The 20,217-nt window shown below is 40.6% G+C and overlaps 1 protein-coding gene across 1 annotated transcript; it reads right to left on the reverse strand.

Annotated features, from left to right (window-relative positions):
- Positions 1 to 17,548: 17,548 nt before the first annotated feature.
- Positions 17,549 to 19,620, reverse strand: LOC116213185 (E3 ubiquitin-protein ligase RNF168-like). Its single transcript, XM_031548034.1, has 6 exons — positions 19,247 to 19,620; positions 18,909 to 19,000; positions 18,631 to 18,785; positions 18,500 to 18,549; positions 18,295 to 18,369; positions 17,549 to 18,164 (listed from the first exon to the last, which is right to left on the reverse strand). Exons 1-6 carry the CDS (start codon positions 19,513 to 19,515, stop codon positions 17,690 to 17,692), a joined length of 1,116 nt encoding a protein of 371 aa, XP_031403894.1. The 5' UTR covers positions 19,516 to 19,620; the 3' UTR covers positions 17,549 to 17,689.
- Positions 19,621 to 20,217: the final 597 nt, after the last annotated feature.

Raw genomic sequence — 20,217 nt, forward strand, 5'->3', positions numbered from 1 at the left:
GGCTATGCGAGTAGGATCATGGGCAGGCGGTGGTGCTTAAGCGGCCGACGACGGCACATACATCGGTGGTGGCAGCGCGTACCCAGGTGGTGGTGGCGTGTACCCCGGCGGTGGTGGCGTGCTTGTTGTGGGAGATGGGCCAAGGGAGCTCCATGATGTGCTAGTGGCACGCCTGCGGAGGTAAGCGGTGGTGGCGCGTGCATCGTAGGCTGCGGAGAATGAACCGGCGTCGGTGGTGTATTCCCTTCGAAGACAGCGAGTTGATTTTCCTCTGCCATTCTTAATTGAATGCGTGTGGGATACCGGTGGGGCACCGCCAGTTGTTAATACCTATTTTCCATAAGCGCGTGAGTTTGATGCAAGAAAATTATCTTCCAAATAAACATGCAAAGCAATGAAATAAAGAGAGAATGCATGAAATGCATGAATTTCCGAAAACTAATGCTGTCATTCGCATTAACTCTGAACGGTTTAAAGTGCAATACAAATTTTGAAAAAATAGTCTTAAATCGGACTTCCACCGCTCCCGAGGTGCAAGCGACCGTCGCCATGGAAAGCACCGGTTCCAGGGGAAGGCCTGGTGGAAGTGTCTATCCTAGGGTGTGTGGACCTCCACGGGCCCTCTTCCTGGACCTCTCCAAGGCAGCGTTTGCTTGCGCAAACTCCTGATCACGCCTCTGCAGTTGGGCGCGGGCCTGGGCAAGCTCTTTCTGTAGTTGGTGCTGATCGACAAGCTGCTCATTCTTCTCGGCAATTTCCCGGCGAAGATAATCTCTCTCGACCCTGAGGTTAGCGAGCTCCGCTTGGATGCCTACACTTGGGGTGGGAGGTGCCCCGGATGGTTCGTCATTTTTGTCTTGTGGAGAGTCGGCGAGATCCTCGTGGGTTACTGGACCCCATCGGTAAAAGCGAAGGACATACTCTTCTGTAGCCTGAAAATCTCGTTCCTCGTGGGTCGGATACTCGGGGAAGTACAAGTGCTTAGGAGCCACTGTTAGCCATGCAGCCAAGACCTGTTGGATGCTATTTTGACGATCCACGGATGTCTGATCCTCCAGCCAAATATGTTTGAATTTAGTCCTTGCCGTATTCTCCAAAACTGTCTGTAGGCCACCGAGCTGCCTCACTACTCGCGCCGGAAAATAAGTGGTGGACCTCGCATGACTTACGAGTGGGACTCCATTAAAATCAGAACATCTAAGGGCCATGGGTCTTGGTGGTATCCACGCGGCACGCCACTTGAAGCCCTTAGGCGATATTTCGCGGAAAACCTTCACCCACTCGGAGATCTTGCGTTCTTCCACGCGCACGAGGGATAGCAATCGAGAAATAATCGACTCCGGGCCATTAAAATACATAACCGGGCGCACTAGACCGAAGGGATTTGCGTGGCTTTGAAACCAAATTTGTAAAAGGATGAGGGATCCTCTTATTCTTCGGTCGCATGTTCTCAAAACATGGTCGAGTGACCGAATGGTCTCAGCTATAAGGGCTGCCTCGTAACTACGCCCTCCGACCACTTGGAGGACAACGCTGGCCAAGGCCGCGTCGATGAGACCATGCGAGCGAGGGAATAAGAGGGTCCCGAAAATTAGTAGTAAAACAGCATGACATAAATCATTTCGAAGAAAATTCCCCTGGACCCTGTGTGCTCGGGACTCAATAAAAAGGAGAAGTTTCTCGATTGCTATCTCCGTGCTGCCGGAGTATGCGAGTTCAGCATTCAAATGGGTCGTCGGAACCCCGAGTAGGCGTGAGACTAGGGCTGATCGGGCAGTGTGGAAGTTGGGTTTCACAATGTTGCGGGCAGCTATGGTTCGACCGATGAGTGTCCGGTATTCCTCAATGGTCGGCGTGAGCTCGGTACCTTGTATGTCGAAGACAGCGCGACTTGGGTTCTAGAATGTGATGGCGGCCTCGAGGAAATTCCAATCGACGTGTCGGGTGGCCAGCAAAGGAATATCTCCCACGAATGCAGCAATATAGTGGCGGTCGACTGGGCGCAGCGTCGTCCATATGCGAGCAATCTCCTCGAGTGGTGGTGTGACTCTGTCGAGGCGTGGACAGGAAAACGAGTGCGGCATCCTTTACCAAGATAAAAGGAAGATCGACTTAAGACTCATTAATGCGAATGGCATCCTAATTTTGAAAATTTATATGATGCATGCTTGCGAAAATATAAACGCCCACGGCTTAATTAATGTTACAAGGTACATGTCTCTCAAAACGAAAAAAAAAAAAAAGACTCAAAACGGTGCACAGGTCAACTCTAAAGACTATCGCAAAAATCAGGATGGAAGCATGCATGGAGTTCCTGTAGAATGCATGGTTTTAGTGCTACAGGGACCGTGTTACGTAAGAATGGGGGGCCCCGACTCAAGGGTATCAATTCCTTGAAATTGGGCGGGGATCTTTGGGGGCCTAATCGACGGTCCATCCATGCGACATACCCTTACTCGGAACCCCTATCTAACCTGTGTTTTCTAATATCGGTCGTGGGACGCGACCCATCGGTATCTAAAGCCAGTATGATATGCAATGTATGTGTAGGAAATAAATGTGCAGAAAGTAAATGAACCGTAAGTAAAGAAAGCGGTAAATAAACAAGCAAACAGACAAGCGGAATCGAGCCCAAACCCTCTAAATGTCCCTAGTGGATTAGCCAAGTTATGCGCACCCGAATTTCGTCTCGTCGGACACGCATGCGCGCGCCTAAATGCAACGCAGCTTGGTTGGGTCCACCTTCCCGGGGACGCGCGATGGACGGACGTGAGAAGGAGTCGCCACTACCTATTTACATCCCGAAGGTCGAGGGCCGATGAGTCGCCCGGGTCTAGGAGTATGGATACACCTAGTATGCTAAGGCAATAGTCCTGTACGGAACCGAAAATTCCGAATTCGGGGGTTCTATTACGTGTGGGCCTATATCCCACAAGCCCTTTCGGTACTCTAGCTTGATAGGCTTGCCATTTTATTTATTTACCGCATGATTTAGGGTTGCACTCGACTCTCCCTTTTTGACACCGTAAATTCGAAGAGACGCTTGAACCGTCCGCTCTCCGACCAGGATTATTACATGAATAAATATACATCATAAACCCTTACATTGTTCTCTCAAATAAATAAAGGACAAGCTACAATGACTAAATCCCGGTCGATTCGCGTTCGGCCATTATTTCACTCATGCTCACCGTATGGTTTGGAAAAGATCAAAAATTAAATTAAATGCGCACTCGATGTATGGGGGCGTTGGACCCCGTGATCGAAGGTTATGGGCGTTGGACCCAATGTGAATCGAGTCCTAAAGGATCGGGTTCGATCCGCATAACAAACAAGTGCAAAAATGTAACAAGTAAGCTCAAATAAACAAACAATAGGGTTTCTTGTTATCGCCGAATTTACGTGAATTAACTGATTATTAATCGGGGTATGTTGGCATACAAATCCTACCTTAAAACAAACAAAAGGGATGATGGATAGGGTATGTAGCATTCGGCATTATTTTAAACGGATCCGATAGACATGACGTCTGTAGTCAAGTCTCGAATGTGTGGGTTATTTTTAGATTATTCTGTATCGTGGCAATATGGCTTTTACAGATTAAGAGTGTTTTCATCTAAAACCCAAAACCTAACCCTCTACTTGACTATTTGCCCATATTGATTATGCCGAGTTTGAAATTAATCCGTTTTCCCATGTTTTAACCCGTTCTAAACACAAACCTACACTAGAGTGACGGCATGACAGGAACCGGTAATAATGCTCTTGAATCGGTAAATATGTGTATGCATGAAAATCAAGATTACGTTGTACGTATCTCGGTGCTTTTGAAATTGTGAATTTTGAAAAGGGCATGACTAACAGTTCTTGAACGATCGATGCAATTACATATTATTAATCGGTTCGTACAATTTATTTAAAGAAGTCAAGTGATTTAACTTAGCCAAATTTAACGTTCCGATTATCCCGTATGTAGAATTTTAGGTTAATTAAAAAATTTTTCCGGATGCTTTAATCTACGGATTTCGAGTCGTCGGAAATAGCCATTAATTGACCGCCCGGTAAACTCTAATTTTCAACCGTCTTAAAATTTTTTAAAAAATTAATTTTAGGCCGAGATTGCATGATTAAACCGATTCATATGAGGTTTCGATTAAAATGATAAAATAAAGCGTTTAAACACGGATCAAGAGCACATTATCACATTAAGCACGATAAACATGCATATTTTACATAATCGGTGCCGCCATGATCACGATAAGAACATACAAACATACGCAAACATAAAATTTAATGGAATCGATAAAACGGCACCGACTCATGGAAGCGAGAAAACATAAAGAACACACATTGACATGTTATATACATATAATTACTGAAACAAAATTATTTGAGCGGGTCACACACATCGGGAATCCAAGTAGGAAAGGATTGGGTATCTTTAGAAAATGTCCAATGACTGAATTGAATAATTTTAAAAGAACAAGGACTGATTTGAAAATTCGGATAAAATTCGGGGCATTGATTTGAAAATTATGGAAAAATTCAGGACTGTGTAAAAATTACTGAAAATGTACCAGGATTTTTTTTTGAAATGAATTTGAAAGTTCGGGCTAATCTGAAAAGTGGAAAATACCCTAGGGACTGAACTGAAACAACATGAAAAGTTCCGGAATAGGTTTAGAAATTCTGAAAAATTCAGGTGCCAATTGGAAAATGGTAAAAATGACTGGGACTTGACTGAAAGAGATTTTCAAATTCTGGGCAGATCTGAAAAGGGCGGAAAACAGCCCCAGGACTAAACTGAAACAATTCGAAAAGTTCCTTGGGATGATTGAAAAATTCTGGAAAATTCCAGAACTAATTGGAAAATAATAAAAATGGCTAGGACTTGGTTGAAAATAATTTTAAAATTCGGGACAGATCTGAGAAAATAAAAATATGTCGTCTGGACTGAAATGTGACAAACAGAAAGTTTGTAAAATCGAGTTCGGGAAAAATTCGATCACCCACGCTACCCAATAACACTCATTTCATATCATATTCATCCAAGCAAACATTAATATTCAAAAATGGAGCCCTAAACATGCCACTAAGTCGAGGATTTACCTTGTTTGAAAAGAATAGGGGCAGATCTGTAAATAAAAAAAATTTGCCGGGTCCGTTGGGCTGCTGGGAGAGTGGGCCGAACTGTGCCGATGGGCTGGACTGGGCGAACCTTGCCGAACTGGGCGGAAGGAACGGGGCTGAGATCTGGATCTAATTGGGTCGAATTGGGCCTCTACTGGATTAGGCCGATTTGGGCCGTGGGCTGCCGGAATGGTTGGGCTGCTTGCCGCGGGCCGAATTGCTGGGCCGGCACGGGCTGGGTTGCTGATTGCACGAACGGTGCTGCCGATCGTGCGAACGATACCGGCCGCTCACGAGCGTCGCCCTTGCGATTCGGAAGTACGGCAAATCCGGTTAAAGAAATTTGAAAATAGAGAAGAGAAGAGGGATGGTCTCGGCGGAAGGTTCTCGCGACGAGGAATCGAAGAGATCCGATCCCGTGGAGTTATGTCCCGAGTTCGAGCACGAGGAGGTAGCGGACTTCGATGTCTGAGCCGAGGGAGTTCCGGGGAGCCTTGGGCGAGAAGAGTCGAGCTGTGGGGAAGAGCGCCGGGGAACTGAGGGTTTTTTTTCTCTCTGTTTTTTTTTGGAGCTTCCCGATTCCTCTAGCCGACCCCCAGCATTTTTCCTTCTTTTTTATTTATTTAATATGGGCGAGCTTAGGGTTTTTTTTGCCGAATGTGCTACCGTTTGTTTTCCATAATGAGCTGCGATTTTCCTTCCAAAACGGGTTACGGTTTCCTTTTGGATTCTTGGGAGAATTTCCGTCCCGAGAGAGAGATCGAGAGAGCCGGGCATTTTTCTAGGGTTTTCCTTTTATATCCGGCTAAAAGAAAAGAAAAAGAAAGGAAGAGAAGCGGAGAAGGTGGCGGCTAGGGTTTCGTTTTCTTTTTCTTTTCATTAGGGTTTTCGTATTTGGAAAGAAGAAGAAAAGAAGAAAAGAAGAAGGAAGAGTCGGGGGCCAAAGGAAGGAAGAAGAGGACAAAATAGGAGGAGGATGGAGAGGCAACGGTCAACTGACCGATGCCACCTTTTTTTTTTTTTAAGAAATTTGTCGGTCAGACCGGCTCTGACCGGTTTTGACCGACTTTGACTTTTCTGACTTTTTCCTTTTTTTTAATGAAAAGGTAATAAATTGAAAAAATGACGATTTTGCCCCCTGGAGCTGATGGATCGAAATGGGGTGTTGACAATTAGGATATCGAAGATATTATCCGTGTGTTGCACGGACTGTTTGAAGTACTTATAAATTAGATTAGATTAGGTAAGATAGTATATATATTGTATCATATAAGATTAGGTAAGATAGTATATATATTGTATCATATATACTCATTGTTCAATAATAATATGAAATAATAGTTTCAAAGGGAATTTTTAAATATGAAATATACATTGTTTGCTTGGTAGGCCTACGAGTTCTTCTGCTTGATAGGCCTCGCTGCAATTTTGTTAGGCTTTTTGTCCATATGGATAAATACAAGTTTGTAATAGGTCTTGCTCGAATTTAAAGAGAAAATTTTATATAATCCTACCTCAAATGACGTGATGAGAAAGAACCAATAAAAATTCTTTTATGATGAATAATTATGACAATTATACGAGTGATTAGTCCCAACTCCCTAGTTTCATGTATTTTTATTGATGCTTGCTCACGCTACATGGTGAAGTAGGATCACCCAACAACTTAAGTGTACAAAGATTTAAAAAGTTAAACATGAGCATTTATTATTTTCTTCAAAGATAGTGCGAGTGTTCTTTTACTATAAATATATAGATGGATAGATTATCGACAAAACTCACTTTTTGGTCCCTGAAAGATGCAATTTTTGAAAATGCGTCCCTGAAAGATATTTATTATACTAATTGAACAGGTTGTGTATAACGTTTAGTCCTTTTAGTCCTTCCGTTGAAAGATGCGGTTGGTTCCTGACAGAAAATGCTAATACGACCCGTTATATGCTGATTTGGCACATTAAGTCCCACGTTGGACTCAAAATTATGTCGTTGTAGCTCTTTTTCTTGGAGAAAAAAATAATTTCTTGAAGTCAATAAAATCTATTTCTTGGAAGTTATTTTCCCCCTCAGAGATCCAGATCCAAATCTTGACTCATCACTGGCAACGATATCCTAACTAGGTCGAATAACAGCTCCTGTTCTTGAAAAGCTTCCTTGATGTGTTTGGGCAAAATCTTGTTTTTGCTAGATATGACTGCATGATCAAGCTCAAGCTTCTTCTTCTAATATGCAAGAGCAGCCTCTTCATCGCTCGAAGACTCGGTTGCTTCAAGGTCACTGCATATCACTTGAACTCTTCTCACTGTTCTAGATTATGCTCTCTATTCAATTTCTTTTTTGTGAATCCCTCCCCAGAACTAAGGCTTGACCTCGATGACCCTAAAGGAACCTTCTTAGTCTCAAGCCCAGGCATTTCCATTGCTTTGGATCGAAATGTGGAGGACAGGAATTTACCTATATATGCGTCTATATATGTATATGAGTGCGCGCACGCGCGCATGTGTGTGTGTGTGTTGGTCGAGCAAGCAGCGAAATGAAGAACCTTTGACAGTGCTGGGTATCAAGAGACCCGAGATTTCCCCTAGATTGAAGCGAGAAATTGTGTCCTGTGATGATCAGGCCCAAAGAACTCGACTCGGGAGCAAGTCCTGCTAAGAACAAAGGATGGAAACCAATGAGGATCCCCGGTTTTCAAGCAAACCCTAAAACCCATCTAAAACCCTCATCTCGTCTCGAACCACAGCCATGGAAGCAGGGGGGAGCTGATCATCAAGAATAAAAAAACCAAAAGGGTCCGGTCTAAATTGCAGGGAGGAAAGGGAGGAGATGCTCTGCTCCCCGGCCTTGAGCAGAGGCCAGCACTGCATGCACCGGAAGATGAAGATGAAAATGGAGATGGAGATGGAGAAGGAGGAGATTCTGTGTCTGAGAGAGATGGAGAGGCAGAGCTTCTTTGGAGCTCCAATGATCAAATTAGACCTAGACGACATATATGATTGCAGTGTCTCCCCGCAAGCAGCGAAATGAAGAACCTTTGATAGTGCTGGGTATCAAAGAGACCCAAGACCCGAGATTTCCTCGAGATCGAAGCGAGAAATTGTGTCCTGTGATGATCAGGCCCAAAGAACTCGACCCCGGAGCAAGTCCTGCCGAGAACAAAGGATGGAAACCGATGAGGATCCCCGGTTCTTCTTCGCAGCAAAGCAGGCACTGTAGAACTTCGACGATGCAAGATGGGGAAGCAGAGGAGAGAGACAGCCGAGGGGGGAGAGAGGGTCGCTGGAAAGGGAGGGCCAGAGCCAAGGGAGGGAGGTCGCCGGAAATGGGGGCTCCGATCCCCCCACCTTCCCCTCCCTCTTTCTATCAGTAGGGTCAGATCTGCCCCTAAGAAGATGAACACAGCAAATTTTTTTAAAAAAAAATTTGGAAGAAATTAAGAAGAAAACGACGTCGTTTTTGGGGGAAAATTACCAACGTCGAACTTAATATTCCAGGTCACCACTTAACGGGCCATATCAGCATTTTCTGTCAGGGATGAGTTGTGAAAGGTAACGGAAGGACTAACTTGTTCTAACGTTTCATTTGCAAATCCTGATTTATCTAACGAAATTCTTTCAGGGACTAATTTGTATAGCGTTGTAAAGTTCAGGGACCAAAAAGTGAGTTTAGTCATAGATTATCTTAGACCATCCCACTTCCGTACTTGCTTAAAATACTCATATAGGCACAGATGAGAAGATTTTCGCTACGACATCGCATGCACATTAAGGACACTACCTCATTCAGTAAGTACAATATACATGCAATTTTATTTCTTTCCATCAGAAGCTACATTCATTGGAATATATTTTTCTTAGATTTTTTTTTTTGGGTAAGCTCTTAGTACAGAGATTTGAATATAGAGTTGCAATATTTTCTTTTATTAAAGAAAAACAAGAAGAACTAACGTGAGCTGATTCAAACAGTGCAATGTTTGTTCTGCTTAAGCAATATTTCAAATTCGAGTCTCTGTGAATGCAAAAAATCCATGCTGTGAGCACTTACTTTACCTCTTAGTGGACCCACTAGTTCGACTGGATTAGTAAAGCCCCACTGAAATTCTTGATAGGTTTCACGCCAAAAAAAAAACAAAGAAAAACAAAAAGAAATTACCAAATATAAAAATATAAATTTTGGAGAAATTTTCATTGAGGAATTTGGACATCTTGAATGATGTTTCACTGATCTTATTATGTCTTTGTTTTAAAATAGAGCAAATAAATAAATGGGCGAATTACAAAAAAAACCCTAAATTCTGTAAAAATTGTCAATTTTGTTCTAAATTTTACTTTGTAATAAAAAAATAACATGTTTTGATAATCGTCTCAGATTTGGCCTCCGTTACTATTCCGTCAAGATTTTCCCCTATTTGCCCACGTGGACTTTATGGGACCCACCAAATTTGCATATCATTTGATCATCTTTTATTTTCTTTACAAAAATAACCTAAGTTTTCATAAAAGTCTTAGTTTTGTTTTAGATTTTGATTTGTAATTTTTAAAAAATACATGTCAACACTTCGTTTTGGTTCACTGACTTCATGAGAGAACATCAACAACATTCCCAACTACAACCCGAAAACTATTACAGAAGAATACCCAGTAAACCCCGTGTTACTATTCACAACCGGGTCAGCCATGTCAAACGAATGGCCCCGACAGTGATGCACGGAGGATTGCAGCACGAGAAAAATTCAAAATCGACAACCTAGCATGAACACAAGGAAGAGTGGCAAAATCGTCATTTCCGCCATCCATCGCTGGGAAGTAACCCGACTGATCCAGCTGTGAATAGTAACCTCGGGTTTGTCGGGCCTTATTCTGTAATAGTTTCCGAGCTATAGTAAAAAATGTTGTTGATATTCTCTCTTGGAGCCAATGAATCAAAACTAGGTGCTGACATGTATTTTTTAAAATTACAAATTAAAATTTAGAACAAAACTGAGATTTTTATGAAAACTTAGGTTATTTTTGTAAAGAAAAGATAAGATGATCAAATAATGTACAAATTTGATGGGTCCCATAAAGTCCATGTAGGCAAATAGACGGAAATCTTGACGGAATAGTAACGGAGGTCAAATCTGAGACAATTATCAAAACATGTGATTTTTTTATTATAAAGTAAAATTTAGAATAAAATTGACAATTTTTACAGAATTTAGGTTTTTTTTTTGGTAATTTACCCTAAATTTTGTGACAATATATTCTGTCTTGATGTGGATATGTCAAATTTTCTCTTATTTGGACTACCGACAACAATCTATTGTTCCTTTACCTCACACGCTCAGAATTTTGAATATTTTGCTGATGTACTTGAGTTCGTTAACCATGAACAATCGGTCTTTCTTGTTCTTATGTCCAACACATGCTCGATTGAATATCCTTTCCAATTCCAAAGAAATTCAGCAGATCTCGTGCATCGTTGAATCAGGGGCGTGTATGATGCTTCCGGAAAACTATGGGTACCCTTTTAGTGAAAATCCTCTTCCCCACTTATCTAAAAAAAAAAAAAAGTCATGTACATCATTTATGTTTGAACTCTCTCATTTGAACTTCCTGGTGTGCGGCATAAAGAGAAGGATGAGTACGACTTTGATTGTCGTTCAGGTTATGGTGCTGGCCTTGTCTTCTTTTTGGGTGAATATTGCGTTGATCTTTTTTGTTTAACATCACATTCTCAAAATGACCTTCTTACTGTTTACATCTTTATTTAGATTTTGTGTTGCTTTTTAAGTTCATCAATAGATAATGTATATGTATAGAAGCAAAAACGGGTTTCCATTTATAACTTTATGCTATAGCTCTGTATTATTTTGCTTGCAATTTAATTTTTTTTCAATTGATATTTTTATAGATTGTTAGATGGATGTGGATCATTCTCCGCCGGGGTCCCAGGAAAGGAATGTACAGGCTATATGAGTTCATCAATTTCATTGGCCTGACACGGTCTTGTTAGGTATTTGCAGCAGCAGTAGTGCTCTTAGGCCCGAAACATGGGCATCCCGAAGGGTTGCCATGACGAGCTTGTCAACTATGAGTCGACCTTTATGTATTGCATGAATATCCCCGAGTTTCATCATTTTCAGCATTCAACAACATTTACAAACAAAGACTGGGCCCTTCAGCATCCAAGCTGCCACCATAAGCCATATGTTTTATCTTTTGGATTACTTCAATTTTATTTAGCTTAAACTTGACGATGCATGTAGTGTACAAGCTTGTATCTAGCCATCTTTTTTTTTTGATGAATGGCAAATTTCATTAATCAAAAGTAATTACATCAGAGGCCATTAACCCAGTACAACATGAGAGACTAAGCCCCAAACTCTACCCCAAAAGGGAGCTAATTAGTTGTGAACAAAATCAGAAGAGTTAAACATGTGACCGACTAAAGTAGCATTTACAATTTTCTGTGAGAGACGGGGGTAAACACTCAGCTTCGCTTTCACATCTGCAAAAACCTTCTAAACTATTGCCGCTGGAGGAGAGATATGCTTTTGGTAAATTCTAACATTACTCTCTCGCTATATACAGTATATGTAGTGAGTCCAAAGAAGCTTGAGGCAGATGACATCAAGCTTCTTCCCTCGAAGGGAAGTAATCCAGTTGATTTCCGTATTCCAACTCATCGTAGTTCGGTGCAAACCGATTCGAGCTAGCAGACTTTTCCAAATTCCTTCGGTAACAAGACATTCAAAAAAAGAGGTGGTCACGAGTCTCCCTCTGCATACTGCAAAATTCGCACTCAGTTGACGCAAGCTGAATCCCCCATTTTGATAGCCGGTCCTTAGTAGCTAGTTTATTATGAACACTGAGCCAGCTAATAAAAGAAGAGCGAGGAAAATGTCCTTCAAACCATATTGCATTCCCCCATTCCACTTTAGGGCCTCTCGATCTAAGACACTGCCAGGCATTTGCAATAGAGAATTGCCCAGACTTCTGAGGGGTCCATAAGACTCTGTCCTGATTAGAAGATTCGAGAGCTGTGGCCAAATCCCGAATACAAGTAACTTGTGGGTCCGAACTCCTCGGCCAGTGCCATTGCCCTTCAACCAGAACTGCACTAACTGTTGCATGCTCCCTGCACTAGCCATCTTTAGTGAAGCACATGTCGAAAAATTCCATGACTGGCATTGAGGTACATTTTTTGGGCATTATTCGTTGACTTGCCAAATTTTCAGTGCACGGGGACTAAAAAGGTGGTCCATGGTTTATTTACTATGCTTTTAACACCTTTTCTTGTCTTATTACAATACAAGTGTTACTTGGTAAGATGCATGAAGGATTTATTATTGTAGTTGTGATTCTTCTTTTGCCTACAGTGAATCATAGTATCTCAGGAATCTTCTCGTTTTATAAATCAAAGATCTAATTTTGTATCAAAAGCCATAAATATAGCTGCTAGAGAGCTTATTCACATTGCATCTGTTGGAGAGTTGTTCTACCTCCATCTATTTATGTCCTCTTCGACGGAATCTGCGTTTCACCCGGGGGAGGGGGGAATGCGGGCTATGTTTTGTCCATGGCTTCATCGAAAGAAAATCGAGTTTCTGAATTTTATTTTTTATTTTCATGTTATTTTCAGAATTTTTTTAACTTTTCATAATTCTTTTTTCTCTTTTTCTTTACCTTTTCAAGTGCCACATCGGTGCGCTATGTACCCCATCAACAAAATTAATAGATGCTACATTTGTTGTTTAAAGTGATAGTTTGTGATTTAATTTTTATAATCTCTAACTGTAATATTTAGCCCTACTTTATGGGGTTCCTTCTTCTTCTTCTTCTTTTTTATCAATCCATACATTTTCACGTAGAAAATTTATTTCATCATTTTCATCTTAGACTTAAGATATCCTATTGCATACTGCCTTGATGGTGATGGTGCTTATAAGTAAAAGAAGGAATTCATGCTTAGATTTAAGAAATTAATATCGTAGCCTTCAAAAAAAAAATTCAGAAAGTGAACATGTGAACTATTTTTCTTTTGTTTTTTTTTTGGTAATAGGATTCTTTCTTGCTGTAGCATTACTTTCTGAGATATTTGATGAACTTCTTATTTGCCATTACCTTTTCTTTCTCTTCTTTTATTTTTAATCTTTTTGGGTAAATTTTTGTACTTTTTGTCTCTGATATTGCATTATATTGGCTAAATACAAACAATTGCTATTCAGGTTTGCCATTACTCCTTTTACTTCTATATTGTGGTTGCGCGCGCGCGCGCGCACACACATATATATATATATATATCATAATTCTTCCCAATATGGGTGTGTGTTTCAAACAACTGCATAGTATGAATAAAATATTGAAAATTTGCCAAGAAAGATTAAGTAGAGAAAATCTATTATTGTACATGGTTATTATTATGTTCTTTTATTTTCTCTTGAAAAATATTTTGCTTTTCAATTTTATTTTCATATACGATAATATCGTAATTGCACTCGGTCCTTTCATTCTCATTGATTTATCTTACTATGTCACTATTTATTTTGTCACTATCTATTTTATTATCTATTGGCTATTATATAGAATTGCGATAAAATTTAATGTGCCTTGGAGATATAAATCTTATTTGCCTACATGTTTTGCCCCATATATTACATTCGCTTTATTAATTTTTTTTTAAAGAATAGCTAATTTACTAATCTCTTAAACTTATGAGGCTTTATTGTTCAATTGTGGAAACATAAGCCAGAAAATATATATGCCTAACAAACCTTCCCTTTTGCTCACTTTCGAAGGTCAATTTATGTTGGGAGTAGCAAATGTGATCATTATTAGAAGTTATATAGGATACATGCATTTTTCTTACATTGTCCTTCAGCTGTAATTAGTAAAAAAATTACAAATGTGCTCCACGTGGTCTTCTCACTAGTCTAACAAAAATTGGAGCCATAAAATTAGACAATCGTTGGAGACAAATTCATCAATTCATCCTCCGATGTTCACCCACTCACCTTTAACTTTCATAATAAACGCAGTTTTCTCTCTTTCCTCCCCCCACTTTGCCGTTTCTCTCCCTTCCTAAAATTTATTTAGTCATTTTCTTCCTAACTTTAATTATTTCATATATTTTATTGTTGATGATAAATTTTGGATACAATTGGAACCAATAATTTTAATAGTACTTTATGGTAAAAATCTATGAATTAATAATTAAAATTTTAAATTACTAATTATAATAAAATAAACCATAGCCAATGAAGCTTATTTGAGCCCACAAATCTCCATGGAATTCAATTAAAGCCCAGTGAGAAACAATAACCAGAGGCCCAATTAGCCAGTCTTCGTCTTCGTTCTCTCATCCATCATCCAAACGTGACTTCTCTTTCGCCTCTCAGCCCACCTCCCACCTGCGGCCACTTCATACAAAAATCCCACACCGGTTCCCCGACAAAGGAACAGATTGTTTATGAGAGCTTCGGAGCACATAAGAGCCCAAGACCCTCCCGGAACGGGAGATGTTCCACAAGAAGGATAAGGTAATGGGATTTATTCTAAAGGCCCGTATGTTCAGGGTGGGAAAATGTAAGGAAGGAGAGCGAGAGGGCGGTGTCTCTGTCTCAGAGAAAGAGATAGTGACAGCGGAGGAGAGAGAGAGAAAAACACGACTAATTCACATACAAACTTTCAAGGAGTCACATCAACTTATTGACCGACTGGATAAACTAAGATCAATTCTTTTGAGTCAACTTCACTAAAAAAACACGAGAACTAGGACATCCTCAAGGAGTCGACTTGAGTACAAAAACACAGGAACTATTCGCTTCAGGACTGACTAATTCACAAACTTTCAAGGAGTCGACTTGGTAATCGGGTTTTGGATCTCCGTCAATGTCTATGCTCTCACCCTTGTCTTTTTACTTGGCATTCCTATGCAAAAGCAGATGCTTAGCTATCTACTCCGAGAGCCACGGTCAGGTCATCTCAAGCTCCTCAGATTCATCCTGAAGTACGGCGTCCCTATTTGCTGCGGGCTAACCATCGCGTTTAAAGGTGCAGAGAGTGTGGTTTCAGCTACCGTCGTGTCTGCCTGGATTGCGTATGTTGTGATATGCCCGCCATTGGATCGCCCATGGTATTCTCGATGCGACTCAGTGTTTTGCAACTGAGGTCTTCATGTGGATTACTCAATTTTCTGTGGACACCTACTATTCCAGTCGATTCGATTTCTCTCGAATGCTGCTCGTGTTCTTCACTTTTCTCGCTGTAATTGCTTCGTGTTGTGGCTGTGTAAGAATCCCTAACTTTCTATGATTTGTACGTTTTCTTGCCAATCGAACGATTGCAATTTCGTGTTCATCAATGTAGGATGATCCTCGTCGTGAGGAGAATGGAGCGCAACGGTTTACTACACTCGACCATCTTGGAGAGCTCGTCCAAGCACCAATAGCAATCCTGGACACTTCAGTCACCTTCACTAGAGTCGCCACACCTGAGCCTCTAACTGTCGATGAAGGTGTTGATGCCTTTCCGGTTGAGACTATGGAAGAGGTGGCTAGTGAAGGCGTTACAAGTGTCCTACCCCTGGAAACAAAGGAACACGTCATAGCTCCACCGCAGGAGGAAGTAGTGGGAGTTGAAGATTTAAACATCTAATTAAGAGGCACGAATAATCCCATTGAGTATTAAACTTAAAATTTCTTAATTATCAAGTGAGAGGTGTACCACTATATTATACCATTTCCTGATAGTGATCAATTTGCACGTGTGTTTGTCAATTTCCAATTGTCAGTTCTTGCATAATCAATTTACCATTTTTGCTTCAAAAACTGCAGCCTTTCCTTCAGTTACTTTATTTTCAGATCAAGTGATTTGTCTTTCATTATTACTTTGATTCATTGAACGACTATTGGGCTTTCACTATCCCCTGCAAGGAAACTGAACTAAGCAACACAAAGTAAAATTGTGCAAGGTTAGTCATTCAAAAGTTACATTATTGATCATATCCTCAGTCTCCAGCTCTTAGCTCTCTTGTTAATCAATATAATTGTTCGTGAATAGGCTTATCGAGTTTCAAAAGGAGCAAGGGTTGGTGACATAAAAGTTGATTTTACTATGGAAGAAGCAAGTTATTCCCCCTAAGACCTTAACGTAAGTTTCGTCGGTGCATATTCTGTGTTACATTTTCCAATCAATCCATAGAATGAATTGATATTTTTCAAATTCTCCGATGCAAGAGATACAAGAATCATATAGATTTGAGCACGAACCCATGCCTTGATTGGGTGGGTCATTGGTACAGGATTGCCTGCTCTCCAAGAGCGATAATTTTTCATAAGCCAGTTTATTCGAGATTTTGCATATTTTAATAATAAATTTCCACATATAAGCATACTATTCTAGGCTACTAAGGAGGCGTCGTTCAACTATTTTTCTAGGAGGTGATGAACGAGATATAGAGAGAGACGAGCACATGGAACTTAAATCTCCAAATTGACAGATCTAGGATTTATTAGGAACCTTACAACTTGCCAATGGTACTTGCATTAAGTTTATTTCACACTCTTGTCTACTAATCGGGGTGCTTTGTATGAGTTAACTTTGTACAATTTATATACCATTAACGTGCTCTTTTGATTCTCCTCCATTGGATGCTTTGTGCGAGCGATGTTCTCGTCGACAATCTGACATCACAAACTCAAAGCACATTCAAAAGTTTTAAACTGAAAAAGTTGTAGTTCTAGTTTACTTTCAATGTATTTGTATATCATGATCATACCGTTCTTGTTGTGAAGACAATAAAAAATAAATAATTCCTGAACACGGATTCCTCTTGAAACGATTGTGACCTTCTGACTGGTAAGATAAAATAAGTGAGGCTGAATGTTGGTGTGCACCACTTGGTATTCATCCCACAGGGTCCCAACCAATTCGGAATCGAGCCGATCAAGGAGGGAGTCCCCGATCTGGTTCCTCCCTCCCTTTGGAAAAAAAAAAGATCTATTTTTACTTTTTAAAAATTTTGGAAAAAAAATGATGTTTTAAATTTTTTAAAATTTTCAGCAATGGTATTAGCCACGTAAGCATTCGCATCAGATTGCCTGCGATGATTGAGAGTGAGTTTGAATTTAGAGTTGAGTTGAATTGAGTTTTGGTTTTAATTGATTTGTAATGATTGTATTGTTGAATTATGAAAAAAAGTGTGAAAAATAATAAATAATTGAGAGAAAGTAATGATTAAGTAATGATTGTGTTGTTGAATTGTGAAAAGTAATGAATAGTTTAGAGAATTTAATATTAAAAATTGAATTAAATGGTTAAAAAAATTTTAAAAATGAAAAAAAGTAATGATTGTGATGTCGAATTGAAGATAAGTGGAGTTGAGTTGAGTTGAGTTAAAAATTTTTATAAAACTAACACACCCGATATATCATGTGTTGTTTATTATTTAATTGTCGTTTTCTCTTGTTCATAAACCTTCTGCTGTGAAATGTTACATCCAAACACAATAAAACCCGCATTGACTTCAAAGAATCAAATTACAAACAAGTGCTAAACAAACCGCAATCATTTGGATTTTATCACACATGTCTGCCTCGAGCCCGAAGGCTGATGGCCCGAGAAGCCATGGCCCTTAAGTTCTCTCTAGCCAGAGAAAGTGAGATTCGAGAACCGTCATCATGATCACGATCACGGTCATGCCTACTTCTTCTTCTCCTTCCCACTCCTCCCTCCCCTCCAGTTATGACCTCCATGAACTCTTCCCTTTGCAACCTCAAGGCCAAGGCGGCATCCTCATCTTGGCCCGGTGGATCAGGCCGCCTCCTCAGGATTTCTGCATTGACCATACTGCTGCTCAACGAAGCAGATGGCCGGATTCTACTTCGGGAATTTCGTTGGGTTTGAGTATCTCTTTGGCCCTGCCTTACAGACACTGTTTCAGGGCCAACAGATTCTGCGGGAGATCTGCTGCTTGCCTTTCTTGATTTGACCTCATCAGGGAACAGAAGCTGTATTGTGTTCCAAAGAACTGTGTTCACAGTGCAGCTCCTCGCACTACAGCAAGCAGTCAAAAAACCAGAATCCCAATTCATTATGTGGCAGTGTGTAGACTAATAGGCAGAAATCAAGAAATGTTCGACAAGCTACTCAACTACAGTAGCGAAAGAAATGTTCGAGAATTTACCTGATTAGCTGCCTGCACTTTGGGCAGCGCTTCCCGCACTTCTCAGCTGCTGATCGAAGGCATTTCTTACAGAAACTGCATCAATTTTCGAAACAATGTTAATGAGAATCGGAGAATAATATTTAAAAGAATGAAATTACTGACAAGAGGTTCTACGAGATGCAGGCCGGAGGAAAATCATAGTAGATTCGGTTGAAATTTGTACCTGTGACCACAAGCTGTGGTACTAGGCTCATAGCATATCTCTAAGCAGATCTGTCAAAATGCAGATACAGAAATTTAATGACAGATAAGAAATAGTTTAATAAGCCAGAATCAATGCGAGAAAGATCTTACAGCACAAGAAAGCTCTTCTCTGAGTCTATCCAGGCAAGGAAGCGGAGCGGCAGGAGCTGCCGAATCGGTAGGCCTGTTCTCCAGCGGCTCGTTTCCCCTGGTTTTGATTTCCTTCTTTTGATTCTCTGCCTCCGCTTTCTTACTGGTCTCATTTGCTGCTTGTTTGGACGAAGTAGAGTCAGTCATAACATCGACCAGTAAAACAAACCCGATACTACAGGGAAAAGTCATGGACTTGATGAGTTCAAAGTGGTGCGGAAAGCCAGAAAGCACGATACCTTTCCCAGTTGTGTCTTCAGACTCATCTTCGTCGAGGTTAAGAACTGTAGCTGGGATTGGTGCAGGACTTCTCCTCTGATCTCTTCTTTTTCTGCAAATGAAAAGAAAAGACAAGATCATTCAAGTTTTTCCCATTCATGATTCACAAATTTCCCCGAAAAAAAAATTTGTGAGCTAGACGCTGATCAGCGTGCGCAATAAATCCCTAAAGCTGAATTCACTAGGCCAATAATCAATGAATCGAATCCGTCGGCTCTCCTGAGTCCAGCACCCAACAAAGTTTTATAATCCCGGAACAAGATATTGATAAAATGGGCAAAATATCCTTAAAAAATACCTTCTTGAATTGGAAGGAGGAGTCTTGAAGGCCAGGTCTGACCGTTTCCTCTGCTTAAACTCGCGATCGGGTGTGTCATCGACGATCAGGCTCGCGATCAGAAGGGTCTCCTCATCCCATCCAGCCATCGCAGCAACCGATTTGAATCTTGGGCTGAACATAGTACTGCTGTTTTCCCCAAACCTGCCATTACTCAAGACGGGATTAGGCGACCTCTGTGAAAAGCTCGAGCTTCTGGGACTCTTCCTGGGTTCTTCCTCCCTGACCATTTCTTGCAGAAGGGTTCCGTTCCGTCCTCTCTGGTTTCGGGAGAGAGAAGGAAGGAAGAAAGGAAACTGTTCCTATTCTGTGGAAGGAAGGCTCATAGGGAAAGTCGGAGATTCTCGTAACGGTCAAATATTTTGAATGGAGATTTGGCAACGGCTATATTCTCATGGGCCCAAACGTTTGGGCTTTCACTGGGCTTCGGGTGCTTCTTTCTAAGGGCTTGTTTGCCGTGGTTGGTTAGGGCTATGGTTATGGTTACCATACCATAGAAATTTGTATAACTTCTAAAATCTATATAAACTAGACCGATGCCCACACGGATTTTGTGCAACTTTATTATTTTAATAGTCTTTCATAAGATACTAATTTATTGAATAATGCAATATACTATAATAAAAACATTGTGTGCCATACTAATTTATCCTTCTTCTTTTTTGCATGGAGTAAAAATGGAAAGGTTGCCTTCACGAAGATAAAAGAGAGAGAGAGAGAGAGAGGGGAGAGAAAAGAGAGAAATGAGGGAAAAAGAGAGAAAAAAGTGGGGCAGTTAATTTTTATGGGATAGATAATCTACTATATCACCCGTTAATCCAACGATCACAATTTTGCGATAGAATTTCAGAAAGGTCATTTATGGAAAGTAAATGTTAGATGAAGACTTAATTTCTCCCTTTATAGTAGTCTAGATAAGAAGCCGTCACAAG

The sequence above is a fragment of the Punica granatum genome, chromosome 7 (genome assembly GCF_007655135.1).
Source record: "Punica granatum isolate Tunisia-2019 chromosome 7, ASM765513v2, whole genome shotgun sequence".
Taxonomy (NCBI): domain Eukaryota; kingdom Viridiplantae; phylum Streptophyta; class Magnoliopsida; order Myrtales; family Lythraceae; genus Punica; species Punica granatum.